The sequence below is a fragment of the Rana temporaria genome, chromosome 6, assembly GCF_905171775.1.
Source record: "Rana temporaria chromosome 6, aRanTem1.1, whole genome shotgun sequence".
Taxonomy (NCBI): domain Eukaryota; kingdom Metazoa; phylum Chordata; class Amphibia; order Anura; family Ranidae; genus Rana; species Rana temporaria.
The window spans coordinates 97,403,450-97,419,206 of NC_053494.1; the positions used below are offsets into that span (position 1 = coordinate 97,403,450).

The following is a 15,757-nucleotide window of genomic DNA, read 5'->3' on the forward strand; positions in this document are numbered from 1 at the left end:
ATCTCTATGCTTGTAACTCAAACCTAGGGCACAATTTTAAGGTTTGAGTAAAGCTTGCAGGTACTGCAAAGTATTTTTTTCCACCGCTGTTGTTATCTAAGGCATATTATTAGGTCAAGTTCACTTTAAAGGCCACCTTTTACACCATGTTACATATGACACCCATATTTTGGGTGTAACATGTAATATGGTGCCCAGGTGTCCCTCCTCACCCCCAAATGTCCCCCCTCTTACAGGGTTTCTCTGGGTTCTTCTTGCCAGCTTATGTCACTTTTTTGCCTGGCCTGGCTCTACACGTACAACCACATCATTAATTTTCAGAGATCTGTGAAGGAATAAACTACAAGTACCATCTTCCTCTGCAGCAGTGGGATTTGTAGTTATTAATACTAGTGAAGGTGATTACTTCTCATAGTCTGTTGACACTTCTAGTACCAAAACCAAAAATCCATACCTTGGTATGGGCATTGCGCAAAGAGTATCCAGGAGCCTATGCATTGCACGTGCAATTTACTACAATACTTTGCAGACTCATATAAAAAAAAATGATTCACTTTTTTTTCTGCAAATATGGATGCATTTGTCATTTAATAATTTTTGCCTTTAAAATTATAAGATCTTAAAACATCAAAGGATCCAATTATATTTTTTCAGGTATTTTATTTTTATTTGGAACAGCTCTGTGGGTTTTTCTTTATGAACAGCTATCTACATCAACATTTTTTTTTTAATCAAAACTTTTTTTTATTGACAAGAGTAGTGAGTAACTGGGTCACAATAAGGGGATAAACATAATTCCCCACAGTTGAATTATACACAAATCACACATGCAACACATATGATGCAGTTACCTGGTATAAGTTGTATACAGTATATAACCTCGTTTTTCATAAACAAAACTAAATAATAAAAAAAAGAAAAAAAAAGAAAGGGGGGGGAGGGAAAGAGATAAAATAAAATAGGGTAAAATACAACATTACAAAGAATAGTCACCTTCCTCCAGGCTTGTCAATAGGCCCTTAAACCACATAAGTTACCTCAGCACAGTGTATGCATTATAGGAAAGGCCCCAAGCTAAGGAGGAGGGCCTACCAAACATTAGAGTCTATAACCGCAGCAGTCTATCCATTATAAGCTGAGGGGGAGCAAGGCTGGGGGTGTCCAACCAATTTTGCCATACAAGGTCAAATTTTCCTGGAGCCTTTCGGTGTCGGTATGCCAACTGCTCCCAAATGAGGAGAGAATTTACATACGCGATCCACTGGGCCTTTGTAGGCACATTAGTCGCAAGCCAACAACGGGCTATGAGTTTCCTTGTCAGGTATAATAATCTAGTTACCATTATACAGTACAGGCGCCTTTTGGATACATTTCAGCATCAACAGATCCCAAGAGGCACACCAGTGGTGTGCATGGTATGGGTGTTCGTGCTACATCGGATACAGTCTGTGTGACCTCTATCCAATATCTAGTGAGCTTCGGACAGCACCATATCATGTGTATAAAGTCTCCTCTGTGAATGGTACATTTAGGGCATAGGGGGGAATCTCTTTTGCCCCACTTATATAGCTGTATGGGTGTACGATATGACCTATGAAGTATGAACAATTGTGAGAGTTTATGGGATGCCGAGACTGATACCACCGGAACCGAATTCCAGGGCCATGTCCCACTGATCACCGTCTATGTCTCCCACATCCGTTGACCAGTGCAGTCTACATTTAAGTAGAGTAGGATTTTAAATCATAGCTACTAAAGTAGAATATGCCCAAGATATCAAACCTTTGCGGTTGTCAGCCTGTAGAATGTCTCTGTAGTTGAGCAGACGAAACAGGAATGGTCAAGGGGGTGCACCCTATGGTGGTGGGCGCGTCGGAACCCCGTGGGCTCTCTCAACCATGAACGTAGAGGAGAAAGAGTCCTTCCCAAACGTGCCAGCCAACCATGCTTCGATGAACGCAACAGGATTCTTGCCTTCCACCCTTTCCGGGATGCCCACTGCATGTACGTTATTTCTGCGGAGGAGATTTTCCATGTACTCCAGCCTAGACGCATTGGCAGTCGCCATGGAGTGAGTATACTTGACATCCCTCTGTAATGGTTGCCAGTCATCCTCCAGTGTGCTAATGCGCCCTTCCACAGCAGCTGTGCGATCTCGCAACTTTTGCATATCCTGCCGCACAAAAGATATTTCCATTCTTATACTTTTCACCTCCCCTGCTAGGTTAGCAATGGAGGAGTTCCAGACAGTGACTGCAGCCAGTATATCTCTGAGCGTGGGCTCCGAATCAGGAGTATCATCAGTGTTCTGTAAGCCGGGCGCCGCCATATTGGATAACTGTGTGGGGCTGTGTGACACAGGAGATAGAGCTGGTGGATGAGCCAGGATTGGAGGAGTGTCATCCAGATCCCTATCCTCCTCCAAAGCATGTCCGCTAGGTCCCGGGGTAGGTGGAGTGTCCTTTCCCCCTTTAAAGAAGAGACGCTGGGCCGCTTCCTTAGCAGGCAGGGCAGGAGGCCGCCATCTTGGACCGGAGTGTCCGGTGGGATTCGGGAGCCCTGTCCCCATCTAGCCATGTTATAATAATAATAATAATACTGGCCTGACGTTCAGTAGCTTCCGCGGAATGCAGCGGTGCCTGTCCCGAGGCTGTAGGTTGCAGGATGGCAATGCAATAGCACGGTGTAACAGGAGTGACTTTTGGGCACAGATTGAGTCAGGAGATGGGGGACACATGTTGGATTGTTTTGGCGTGGACAGTGATCTACAGTATATTCCTTAATGCCTGCAAATAATATTCTATGACTCATCTCTCTGGATAGCTTAGTAACATGTTAAATAAGGCTGGCTCTTGATAGGCCTTCCATTGTGTGAGGCTGTTGAGATGCTAACTAAGACTGCTTATGTGGATTGAAACTAAGAGTCAGGCTGGCTCCTAGACCCTCTCATTATGTATACTGTTTATGTGTGGAATGTACTTGTTGGAGACACAACGTCTGGGGGATAATAAACTCTGAATATCATTATGTAAAAGAATGTGATTGAAGCCCCCCCATGGTGTGATTAGGGGGGGGGGGACAGTTTGATTGTTCCTTTAATGCCTTGTACCAGGGGTGTCCAAACTTTTTTCAAAGAGGGCCAGATTTGATGAAGTGAACAAGTGTGAGGGCCGACTATTTTGCCTGACATTCTTTGAGCCATTAAAATTTGGTCTAAGTGTGTTCGTCCAAGCACTAATACACTGCCCAACAAGAATTCTCTTGCCTTTGTGGCTGTATGTGGTGAAGAGATGACCTTGGGCATGTTATTTGGATATACTGTATATATTTCTTTTGTGGCCCCAACGAATCCCAGAGCCCTGAACAGGACTAAGGATGAGCTTGGGCGTGTTATTTGGATATACCGTATTTATCGGCGTATAACACGCACACACTTACCATTGCCACGAATGCAGCCTTACCATTGCCACGAATGCAGCCATACCATTGCCACGAATGCAGCCATACCATTGCCACGAATTCAGCCTCACCGTTGCAACCAATGCAGCCTCACCGTTGCAACCAATGCAGCCTCACCGTTGCAACCAATGCAGCCTCACCGTTGCAACCATGAATGCAGCCTTACCATTGCCATCAGTGCAGCCTGATCGATGCCCATCTGCAGCCTCGAAGGGGAATCTCTTGTTTACTCTGTGGCCTCTTTAATACAAAGTCCTGCCTCCTATGATAGACAGAACAGTCGTCCAATGGCATCCCAGGAGACGGGACTTCCAATACAGACACTGCTGAGTAAACAGGAGATTCTCTTCATGTAATCTGATGGCGCTCGTCCTGCCCATTCCCTGTCCCCTCCATGGCAGCACCGGTAAATACAGTATATATCTTTTGTGGCCCTGGGGGCCACAAACAATATATATCTACAAATCCCCAGGAGGGCCATATTAAATCAACAGGGGGGCCGCATTTGGCCCGCGGGCCGGACTTTGGACATGCCTGCCTTGTACTGTATATAAGACTGAAAGAAACCATTAAAATTGTATTACATTTGGAACAAGTACAGAGCTGTGTGTCTCGTCTTGATTCTGGGAAAATGGGATGCCTGCTGATTTGTCTGTGTGTCAGATGAGCTGTCGTGGATGGGATGGAAGGTCGTAAACGGTGGTGACCGTTACACACAGATTATGCAGGATACCCGGCGGAGCAAACGGCAACACGTCCTCTTACATGTCCTGCTTGGCCACGCACCTAACTATTATCAAAATAGAGATATCATATTTGAGAAATAGCATAGTGTGCTGTATGGAACCAGTCATTTTACATAGACATAGCAACTGCAATAACTAATAACATTTAATAGTAATAACAATAATATTAATAATAGTGTTCATGATAAAATATTCTGTAAAAGCTGTGGCAAAATACAGTACCTTGAAAAAGTATTTATACCCCTTGAAATGTTACCACCTTTTGTCATGTGACAACCAAAAAATGTAAATGTATTTATTGGGATTTTTTGTGATAGACCAAGACAAAGTGGCACATACAGGCAGTCCCCGGGGTTACAAACAAGATAGGGACTGTAGGTTTGTTCTTAAAGGAGTTGTAAAGGAAACATTTTTTTTTGCTGAAATGACTGTTTACAGGGTATAGAGACATAATAGTTAACTGATTCATTTAAACATGATTAAAAATAGATAAAAATCAATCATATAATGTACCTGCAGTTTCTAGTTTCGTTTTTGCATGTTGTTTCCTGCTTCTGTGATGTACAGAGCCACAGAGCCAATACAGGGCAGTGATGGTTTGGAAAACGAAACTGATTGGTGCTGAGGGGTTTTAGACACACAGTAATCACACCTCCTTGATTACTGACCACAGAGAGAAAACTCCCAGCACTGTGGTTATCAGGAAACACAATCAGGAAGTGTGGAGATCAGAGAAGAATTACAGCAACTTGAGAGCAAAAACTAACAATGAGGACATGAAAACAGCACTGCATTAAGGTAAAGGAAGCTATTAAGATAAAAAAAAATCCTTTACAAACCCTTTAAGTTGAATCTGTTTGTAAGTCGGAACAGGTAGCTCCAGCCCAAAAAAATATTTTTAGGCTTTTTGGATAGCATAGGGAAGGGTTTCAGGTTTCACCCCTGTAACTTTTTTTGCTGTCTGTGCACCTGTTCAGAAGATTCCACCTCACTTTCTGCCCCAATGATAATTGGATTTTGAAATTTTTGAGTTGTTGTGGAAACAAGCCTTGGTGATAAAAGCCTCAGTGGAGGTACCTTTTTTCCCATAATAACTCTAGGGGTACATTTCCTCTCACCTCCTGTTGTCTGCCTCCCTTTGTAAGTAGGAGTCGTCTGTAAGTCGGATGTTTGTAATTAGGGGACCACCTGTAATTGTGAAGTGGAAGGTAAATGATACTGTAAATGGTTTTCCAAATTTTTTACAAATAAATATGTGAAAGGTGTGGGGTGCATTTGTATTCAGCCCCCCTGAGTAAATACTTTGTAGAACCACCTTTTGCTGCAATTGCAGCTGCAAGTCTTTTTGGGGATGTCTCTTCCAGCTTTGCACATCTAGAGCGTGACATTTTTGCCCATTTTTCTTGGTAAAATAGCTCAAGCTCTGTCAGATTGGATGGAGAGCGTCTGTGAACAGCAATTTTCAAGTCTTGCCACAGATTCTCAATTGGATTTAGGTCTGGACTTTGACTGGGCCATTCTAACACATGAATATGCTTTGATCTAAACCATTACATTTTAGCTATGGCTGTATGTTTAGGGCCGTTGTCCTGCTGGAAGGTGAACCTCCTCATGTCAGGTTCTCCAGTCTCATGTCATTTGCAGATTCTAATAGGTTTTCTTCTAAAATTGCACTGTATTCCTCTCCATCCATGTTCCCATCAACTCTGACCAACTTTCCTGTCCCTGCTGAAGAAAAGCATCCCCACGACATGATGCTACCACCACCATGTTTCACGGTGGGGATGATGTGTTCAGGGTGATGAGCAGTGTTAGTTTTTCTCCACACATAGCATCTTGCTTTTAGGCCAAAAAGTAAAATTTTGGTCTCATATGACCAGAGCACCTTCTTCCATACGTTTGCTGTGTCCCCCACGTGGCTTCTCGCAAACTGCAAATGGGACTTCTTCTGGCTTTCTTTCAACAATGGCTTTCTTCTTGCCACTCTTTCATAAAGGCCAGATTTGTGGAGTGCATGGCTAATAGTTGTCCTGTGGACAGATTCTCCCACCTGAGCTGTGAATCTCTGCAGCTTCTCCAGAGTTACCATCAGCCTCTTGACTGCTTCTCTGATGAATGCTCTTCTTGCCCAGCCTGTCAGTTTAGGTGGACGGCCATGTCTTGGTAGGTTTGTAGTTGTGCCATACTCTTTCCATTTTCCAATGATGGATTGAACATCCGTGAGATGTTAAAAGCTTGAGATCCCTGACCTGTCTGGTGTGTTCCTTGGCCATCGTGATACTGTTTGTTCACTAAGGTTGTCTAAAAAACCTCTGAGGAATTTACAGAACAGCTGTATGTATACTGAAAATTAAATTACACACACCCTTTACTAATTAAGTGACTTCTGAAGGCAATTGGTTCCACTAGATTTTGGTTAGGGGTATCAAAGTAAGGGGGCTGAATACAAATGCACGCCACACTTTTCAGATATTTATTTGTTAAAAATTTTGAAAACCATTTATAATTTTCCTTCCACTTCACAATTATGTGCCACTTTGTGTTGGTCTATCAGGTAAAATCCCAATAAAATACATTTACCATTTTGGTTGTAGCATGACAAAATGTGAGAAATTTCAAGAGGTATGAATACTTTTTCAAGACACCGTATACTGTACAAATAAGTTCTAGCCAAGTATGGTGAAGATGGTTGTATACTTATGTTTTCCAGGTATGTCAATGAAAGCCTACCAACCCTTTTAATATATTGTTCTACCTCAGAGCGGGCACCACAAGATGCTGTTATTGTTTTTGTTAGCCAGAAAAGCCAATTTGTTGCACCTGTGTGTTCAATTTTACGTGGTTAAGGTCCTGTCTTCTGTAGCTAAGCTCTACTCATTAGCCAGCCCAATTCAGTCATAGTATATCTTTGTCTCATAGTGAAGATCTTAGTGGACAGGGGAAAGTTTGCCGGGTATGCTCCAGGGGCAGGTCCTTGCAAGTCCTAGCCCTAAAGTTGACATAATAGGAATAAAGTATAAAAAGAATTACAGATGCAGACAATGCTTTACTGACTAACAAAGGTAATAGCAGGTGCCAAGGCTTACCTGTCTTAGGCAATCATATATTTTTTTTCTTTTAAAAGCTTAAAGTTTCCTTAAATCCAACCTTGGAAATGATATACATGTGTAAACAACTTCATACTATGATGTGTAATAAAACAATCAATTTTGCTCTTGCTTGGAAGGCATATGTTGTGGTGTTGGTGGTACTGTGTTTCTGTGCACATTTGAAGTATACTGTTACAAGTACCACTGAAAATCAGTAAGTCTTCAATTATACATTATAGCCCCTCTTAATATCTTAGACTCAATTCTTTGTTGCAGGCCCTTCCGTCCATCAGTAACATCTACAGGACCTCCCAGGAGCACCAATCATTATGTAGTGCTTGCCACATTGGATGGAGATAATCTAATGATGGAAATCTCATTAGTTGGTGGAAATGATAGAGGCATTTTTATTGGTTCCGTTAAACCTGATTCAGGTGCAGAAAAATCAGGTCTAAAAGAGGGACATCAACTTTTATTGGTAAGTGTATGACTTTATATATGCTAATGATTTGCTAATCATTTGGCTAATAATAATTTTTTTAGGTGTTACGTACAAGTTGGAAAACTCTGATTGTAGAGCACTAAAGGTGGTATTTTTGTTTAAAAGTACAGTTAGTATTGAGGCAATATTGAATATATAGTGATGGTAAATTACTGTATTTATTGGCGTATTACACTCACTTTTTTACCCTGAAAATAGAGGGTAAACTGTGCCTGCGTGTTATACGCAGGGGCTTTGGAAAGTTTTTTTTCTGAAACTTCCCTCTTAAAGTTAGGGTGCGTGTTATATGCCTGTGCGTGTTATACGCCAATAAATACGGTAATTTCACAGTCTGTAAACACTAGCACAGTGTTTTCAACTTTATTATCCAATGCACCACTTTAAAAAAAAATCAATCTTTGCAAGTTTTCTCTGAAGCCTCTTTGGAGGTGTTATTGGAGCATTCAGTAACATAAACATAGTCTTGATGAAGAAAAACAATAATTTAAATGTTTAGTTGTATAGAGATTGGAATAGGCACAACCATTTCAAATGGATGAATATTCATATGTGACCGTAGCCTCTAGAACAGTGGTTCTCAACCTGGGGGTCGGACCTCCTCGGGGGTCAAACGATGATTTGCCAGGGGTCACCAAATCCTGGGCTGTTCCTGAAGCCCACACTGTTCTCCCAGGAAGGGAGATAAGAGGGGGAGGAACAAAGAAAAAGGGAGGAAAAAAATAGAGAGCAAGAAAGACAGTTAGAGGGAAAGATGGGGGAAAAAACAAGGAATTAGTATAGAGAGATATGAAAGGGAAAGAAAGGAGAACAAAGAGAAAGAGGGGTACACCCTAAAATGTACTATAAGGGGTTTTAATATTGTACGAGTGGAAGGGACTCAGGGAGCGCTAAATGTCCGCGGGTTAGGGGCGCAAATTACTTGTCTTGCCTTGGGTGCTTTTAACCCACGCTATGAAAATAATTTTACTGTTAGGGGTCCCCACAACTTGGGAAATTTTATCAAGGGGTCACGGCACTAGAAGGTTGAGAACCACTGCTCTAGAACCTTGGGGGTACTTTTATAGCAATACTTGTATTTCTCCCTTAGGGTCATGGGCCATCTCATTAAAATGTTTTATAGTAATTAATCAAACTGGCTGAGGTGGGGGGGATACCTCAACCGCACTTGCTGTTTTTTTTTAACTACTTTCCTTCTACCTTTCTGCCTTCTCCTCTCTTACAACATACTCAGGTTTTGAGCTGACTGCTCATCAGTTTACTACTTTTATATTGGTTCATTGTGCAAAGTTCTTGACCATTAATCTATGTACCTTATTAAACAAATGTTCTATTTACCTTTTGGTGTAACGAGTATAATACCACATTTAACATCATGAGGCCCTTCAACTGCACTATGGAAGTCATCTCATTACTGTTTTTATACCTGAATTTGTTTGTGATATTTCTGGTCACTGATTACACGGACATGTGATCTAAAACTGTTTGTGTTGCTACCTGACAACTTTTGTATATTATCCTCCCAATATGGGGAGGTCTCGAGTTATGTTTAGTATTTGTAACTTATACCTTTGCAAAACTAATAAACATATTGAAATATAAAATGTTTTATGGTAACTGACATATACGATGTAGATCCTGTATTCTCACAAACATGTTTCCAAATATCAGGGTCTAGGGTTACAAATAGGTCTGTTTCCAGTGCTAGTACAGTACATTGCTAAGAATAGAAGGGATTGAGAACTGCATAATGTGACTATACACTGTAGGTACGAAGTTGGTCATTATGTAATCTGGTTATGTTTATATTTTCTATTGAACCAAGTAAGATTTATTGAAGGAGGAACATTTAGAAGAGAGCTTATAAATAGTATAATTTGTCTCTAGTGTACAGGGTGGGCCATTTATATGGATACACCTTAATAAAATGGGATTGGTTGGTGATATTAACTTCCTGTTTGTGGCACATTAGTATATGTGAGGGGGAAAACTTTTCAAGATGGGTGGTGACCATGGCGGCCATTTTGAAGTCGGACATTTTTAATCCAACTTTTGTTTTTTCAATAGGAAGAGGGTCATGTGACACATCAAACTTATTCGGAATTTCACAAGAAAAACAATGGTGTGCTTGGTTTTAACGTAACTTTATTCTTTCATGAGTTATTAACAAGTTTCTGACCACTTATAAAATGTGTTCAATGTGCTCTCCAGTGACATGCGGCGAGTGCTACGCTGTGGGCTCTTGCTGAATGAAGCTAGGACAGCCACTGATGTTTCTTCATTAGTGACAGATTTCATGCATCCATATTTTGGCAAATCCAACACTGAACCAGTTTGACGAAACTTAGCAAGCAGTTTGCTAACTGTAGCATGGGAGATGGGTGGTCTCGTAGGCTGTCTTGCATTGAAATCTGCTGCAATGATCCGGTTACTGCGTTCACCAGACATCAAAACAATTTCTATCCGCTCCGCACGTGTTAACCTCGGCGACATGTCAATGACATGTCATGGCATGTCAATGGCTGTAAACAAAGATAAACTTGTAAATAACTCATGAAAGAATAAAGTTACGTTAAAACCAAGCACACCATTGTTTTTCGGAATAAGTTTGATGTGTCACATGACCCTCTTCCTATTGAAAAAACAAAAGTTGGATTCAAAATGGCCGACTTCAAAATGGCCACCATGGTCACCACCCATCTTGAAAAGTTACCCCCCTCACATATACTAATGTGCCACAAACAGGAACTTAATATCATCAACCAATCCCATTTTATTAAGGTGTATCCATATAAATGGCCCACCCTGTAGATTCAATTCCTGATATTTAAGGATATCATAGCTGAACCCTAGTCTCTGAAATGTTTTAAGGTAGCAGGCTAAGATACAAATTGTAAATACCAGACAAGCCACTGATTTTTCTTATAATCCGATTCAATTGTTTTCAATAATAATTTGTATTGCCTATCCAAGCAGATTTTACAATCATTCATTGCAGATGAACAAAGGTGGTATGTAGGTTTAGCAGTACATGGAGGTGTTCTGTTTTGGAAAATGTAATGTTAACTAACAAATAACATTCTTAAAGCGGATCTCCACTCTAAAGTGGAGTCCCGCTGATCGGAACCCTCCCCCCCTCCGGTGTCACATTTGACACCTTTCAGGGGGGAGGGGGGTGCAGATACCTGTCTACAGACAGGTATCTGCACCCACTTCCGGCCCTACGATACGGGCAAAGGACGGGTTTTTTCCTTCCTTCCCGTCCGTCCCCCGTTGTATGCTGGGAACACTCGGCTCCCAGCACACAGCGGGAGCCAATCGGCGGGCACAGCGCGACTCGCGCATGCGCCGTAGGGAACCGGGCAGTGAAGCCGGAGCGCTTCACTTCCTGGTTCCCTCACCGAGGATGGAGGGGGGAGCAGCAGGGTGACGAGCGATCGGCTCGTCATCTGCTGCGATCGGCGCTGGACTCCAGGACAGGTAAGTGTCCTTATATTAAAAGTCAGCAGCTGCAGTATTTGTAGCTGCTGGCTTTTAATATATTTTTCCCGTGGCACATCCGCTTTAAGGGCTTTCAGTCCCAAGATTTAAAGGATAATGAGTAGGGAAACTTGGAAAGCAAGATAAACACAGTGGCGGGCACCTGGGAAACATAGGAGAAGAAAAACAGAATTAGAGTGATGCCCAGGAAGTCAGGGAAAAGTCAGTATGCAGCATTTGTATCCAAACGAGAATCCCTGTGATATTTGCAAACAAACTAAATGCTGTAACCACTATGCTCACACAGTTACATAGTTACATAGTTAGTCAGGTTGAAAAAAGACACAAGTCCATCCAGTTCAACCACAAAAAACAAAATAAAATAAAAAAACACAGTAAAATCCTATACACCCAACTCCATACCCACAGTTGATCCAGAGGAAGGCAAAAAACCCCAGCGGAGCATGATCCAATTTGCTACAGCAGGGGAAAAAATTCCTTCCTGATCCCCCGAGAGGCAATCGGATTTACCCTGGATCAACTATACCTACAAATCTTAGTACTCAGTTATATTCTGTACATTTAGGAAAAAATCCAGACCTTTCTTAAAGCAATCTACTGAGCTGGCCAGAACCACCTCTGGAGGGAGTCTGTTCCACATTTTCACAGCTCTTACTGTGAAAAAACCTTTCCGTATTTGGAGGTGAAATCTCTTTTCCTCTAGACGTAAAGAGTGCCCCCTTGTCCTCAGTGATGACCGTAAAGTGAATAACTCAACACCAAGTTCACTGTATGGACCTCTTATATATTTGTACATGTTGATCATATCCCCCCTTATTCTCCTCTTCTCAAGAGTGAATAAATTTAGTTCCTCTAATCTTTCCTCATAGCTGAGCTCCTCCATGCCTCTTATCAGTTTGGTTGCTCTTCTCTGCACTTTCTCCAGTTCTCCTATATCCTTTTTGAGAACTGGTGCCCAAAACTGAACTGCATATTCCAGATGAGGTCTTACTAATGATTTGTACAGGGGCAAAATTATATCTCTGTCTCTGGAGTCCATACCTCTCTTAATACAAGAAAGGACTTTGCTCGCTTTGGAAACCGCAGCTTGGCATTGCATGCCATTATTGAGCTTATGATCAACTAAAACCCCCAGATCCTTCTCCACTACAGACCCCCCCAGTTGTACTCCCCCTAGTATGTATGATGCATGCATATTCTTAGCCCCCAAGTGCATAACTTTACATTTATCTACATTAAACCTCATCTGCCACTTAGTCGCCCAATCAGACAGAGCATTGAGGTCGGCTTGTAAATTGGAGACATCCTGTAAGGACGTTATTCCACTGCATAGCTTGGTGTCATCTGCAAAGACAGAAATTTTACTTTTGATCTCAGACCCAATATCATTTATAAATATATTGAAAAGTAAGGGTCCCAGCACTGAACCTTGGGGTACACCACTCATAACATTGGACCATTCAGAGTAAGAATCATTAACCACGACTCTCTGAATTCTGAAATAATTATAAAACAATAATAATGAAAATATAACTCACTGCAGCTGCTGACATCTATGAATATTATGGCCCGTATTCACAAAGCACTTACGCCAACGTATCTCGATATACGCTGCGTAAGTGTAACTATGCGCCGTCGTATCTGTGCGCCGTGCCCACAGAACTAGATACGCCAGAAAATAGGCTTCTTCCGACCAACGTAACTTTCCTACATTGGCGTATCGTGGGCGCATATTTACGCTGGACGCATCTGGCGCTCCCATTGATTTCCTATTCAAATATGCTAATGAGGGAGATACGGTGATTCACGAACGTACATGCGCCCGACGCAGGCTACACGATGTAAGTTTTACGTCCGGCCTAAAGTTATTCCTCATAAAGCAGGTGTAACTCAGCAACAGACGTGCACAGGTCAGCTGGAGAGCAGCTACAGCAGCACCGTTACGGACAAGCTGAGCAACCACACTTGCAGGACAACACATCCATATGCCAACATGCCAGGGGCAGCCATGGTCATAGCACTACTACTGTGTCCACAGGCACGTAGGAGGGCACGGGAGAGGATATACCGAACGTGTATTGCATCTTCAGATTCAGCCCTGATGCCATCCTGGAATTAGCCACAGCCCTGCATGATGAAATCACCAGCCAGACAGAACGCTCACATGCAGTGCAGCCACTGGTCAAGGTACTGGCAACACTGCATTTCCTCGCCAGTGGATCTTACCAACGTACAAGTGGAGTCGTGTCTGGGATGTCACAATCCACCATGAGCAGATCCGTGCACCAATCCTCACACGCATGTCCCACCACATCATCAAACCCACCCATGAGCATCTGCGGCAGAAGTCAATGCAGGATTTCTACAAAATTGTCGGATTCCCACGCACCGTGGGGGCCATTGATTGCACACATGTGGCACTACGGCCCCCCATGCCACAGAGCACATATACCGCAATCGTAAGCAGTGGCATTCCATCAACGTACAGGTGATAGCCAATGCCCAATGCCTCATATGGCACGTCCGTGCCAAACACCCCGGGGCCAGCCACGACAGCTACATATACCGTCAAAGCACCATCCCAACAGAATTCAAACAGAACGGGTACAGGGACAGCTGGCTGGTTGGTGAGTGACATGGGTGTCAGGCATGACTGTCCGACAGTGACACACCTCTATCCCCCCTATTCTGGAGTGTGGTTCGAGGGGTATCTACTACATCGTTGTTGACAAGCCTGTTTTACTGATTCTCTTGTGAGTAGTTTTCTATCACCTCTTTTATTTAATAAACTGTGGTAACACACTAGGCTGGTGCGCCTTTCTTTTTCTTCTCTTTTTTGTTCTCTGCTAGGATGCTCCCCGTCCATGAAGGGCAGCAAGGCCACTGTTACCATTTTTGAGATTTGTGGAAATTTCCATGTGGAACACTGATTAACTGTTGGACAATCCACCCGTGCGCAGGAGTTTGTTTTTTCTGTATATGACTGTCCGACCCCATGATGCAGACATCACGAGGGGCACATGCACGGCTAACATCCTTCTGTCTTTTCCCTTCCAGGTGACTCGGCATATGCACTTGGGCCCCTTCTCATGACTCCATACCGGAATCCCCAAACCAGAGGCGAGAGAAGATACAATGCTGCACACATACGCACCCGTGCAGTGGTGGAGTGCACATTTGGCATCCTGAAGTCCCGTTTCCGATGCCTGGATAAGTCCGGGGGGACACTGTTGTATTCCCCAAACTTTGTGTGCCAGATCTTCGGTGCATGTTGCGTGCTGCACAACTACGCCATGAGAAAGGGCCTGGAGATTGACATATGTGATGACCTGACCCCCAACCCACACAGTCCCCCCTGCCCGAGGCTACCCCGTCTGCTAAGGGGACAGCAGTCAGGAGTTGCCTCGTGGAACGTATCTTTGCACGTTAAACACACACATTCATCATGGCACAAGGACAATGCACGCATGCACACCACTGTGGTCCCTAGCTCACACACACCATATCCACCTCACATTGGATTAGCCCAAGTCCACCGTGCAGGACTTGGGAGCAGCAACGCCATGCCAAGGCTCCAATGGTGTTGCTGTCTATTCATACCACATTCACACGGTCGTGGGGATAACCTCTCCCCGACGATCAAAGGTGACACGCCTTGCTGGCAGGTATGTCACCCACACATTCACACCAGTCACACAGTAGCCTGCACTACTGACCGTGTGCAGTCACTACAAAAACAAAAAAGCTCATACTCTGAGCATAAACAAAATAAAAAGCTCATACTCTGAGCATAAACAAAATAAAAAGCTCATACTCTGAGCATAAACCAAATAAAAAGCTCATACTCTGAGCATAAACCAAAAAAGACCACTCAATTGCCCTGTCGTGGGCCAGGCCTGGTGCCACGGCTCCGGCTTCTCAGTTGTCTGGAGGGAGCCTCGGGTGGGGGGGTGGGGCATCAGGAGGAGGAACATCCCCTGGTCTGTTACTGGCTGGCTGCCTGCCCTCCAATGCAAGGACGATGCGGGTGAGGACCGAGTTTGTCTGAGCCTGCATCCGCAGCTGGCGGGTTGTGTTGTGCCGCTGGTGGCGCCTGGTATGCCTCCCCTCCGCCTCGATGGCAGCAGTATTGGCCTGTACAGCCACTCCCAGGCTCCTCACCTCTGCCATGAGCCCTACTGTTGTGGCCTGCAGCTCCCCAATGCAGGTCACCAGAGCAGCGCAGTTAGAGCTCACATCCTGAAGGCTATCAGAGATGGAGCTGCTCTGCTCAGCCTGCTGCGTTAGGCACTGCTGCACAGCCGCTGTGCATGCAGCCTGGGTCTGGGCCGAGGAGGCCAGGCTGTCTGCCACACGGCGCAGGTCACCGGCAATAGCACCCATATGGCGCGTCTGCCGGGCCTGCTCCCTCTGCAGCCCCTCTTGGAGGGCTCCGGGTACACCCCTGGTCTTCCGTAGAGCCT

The 15,757-nt window shown here is 43.8% G+C and overlaps 1 protein-coding gene across 1 annotated transcript in view; it reads left to right on the top strand.

Annotated features, from left to right (window-relative positions):
- The window catches only part of CARD11 (caspase recruitment domain family member 11), a 213,658-nt gene that overhangs the window by 133,222 nt on the left and 64,679 nt on the right, over positions 1 to 15,757 (top strand). The window contains exon 15 of the mRNA XM_040357039.1: positions 7,571 to 7,772. Coding sequence (XP_040212973.1) covers positions 7,571 to 7,772 — 202 coding nt within the window. The remainder of the gene's footprint in view (positions 1 to 7,570; positions 7,773 to 15,757) is intronic.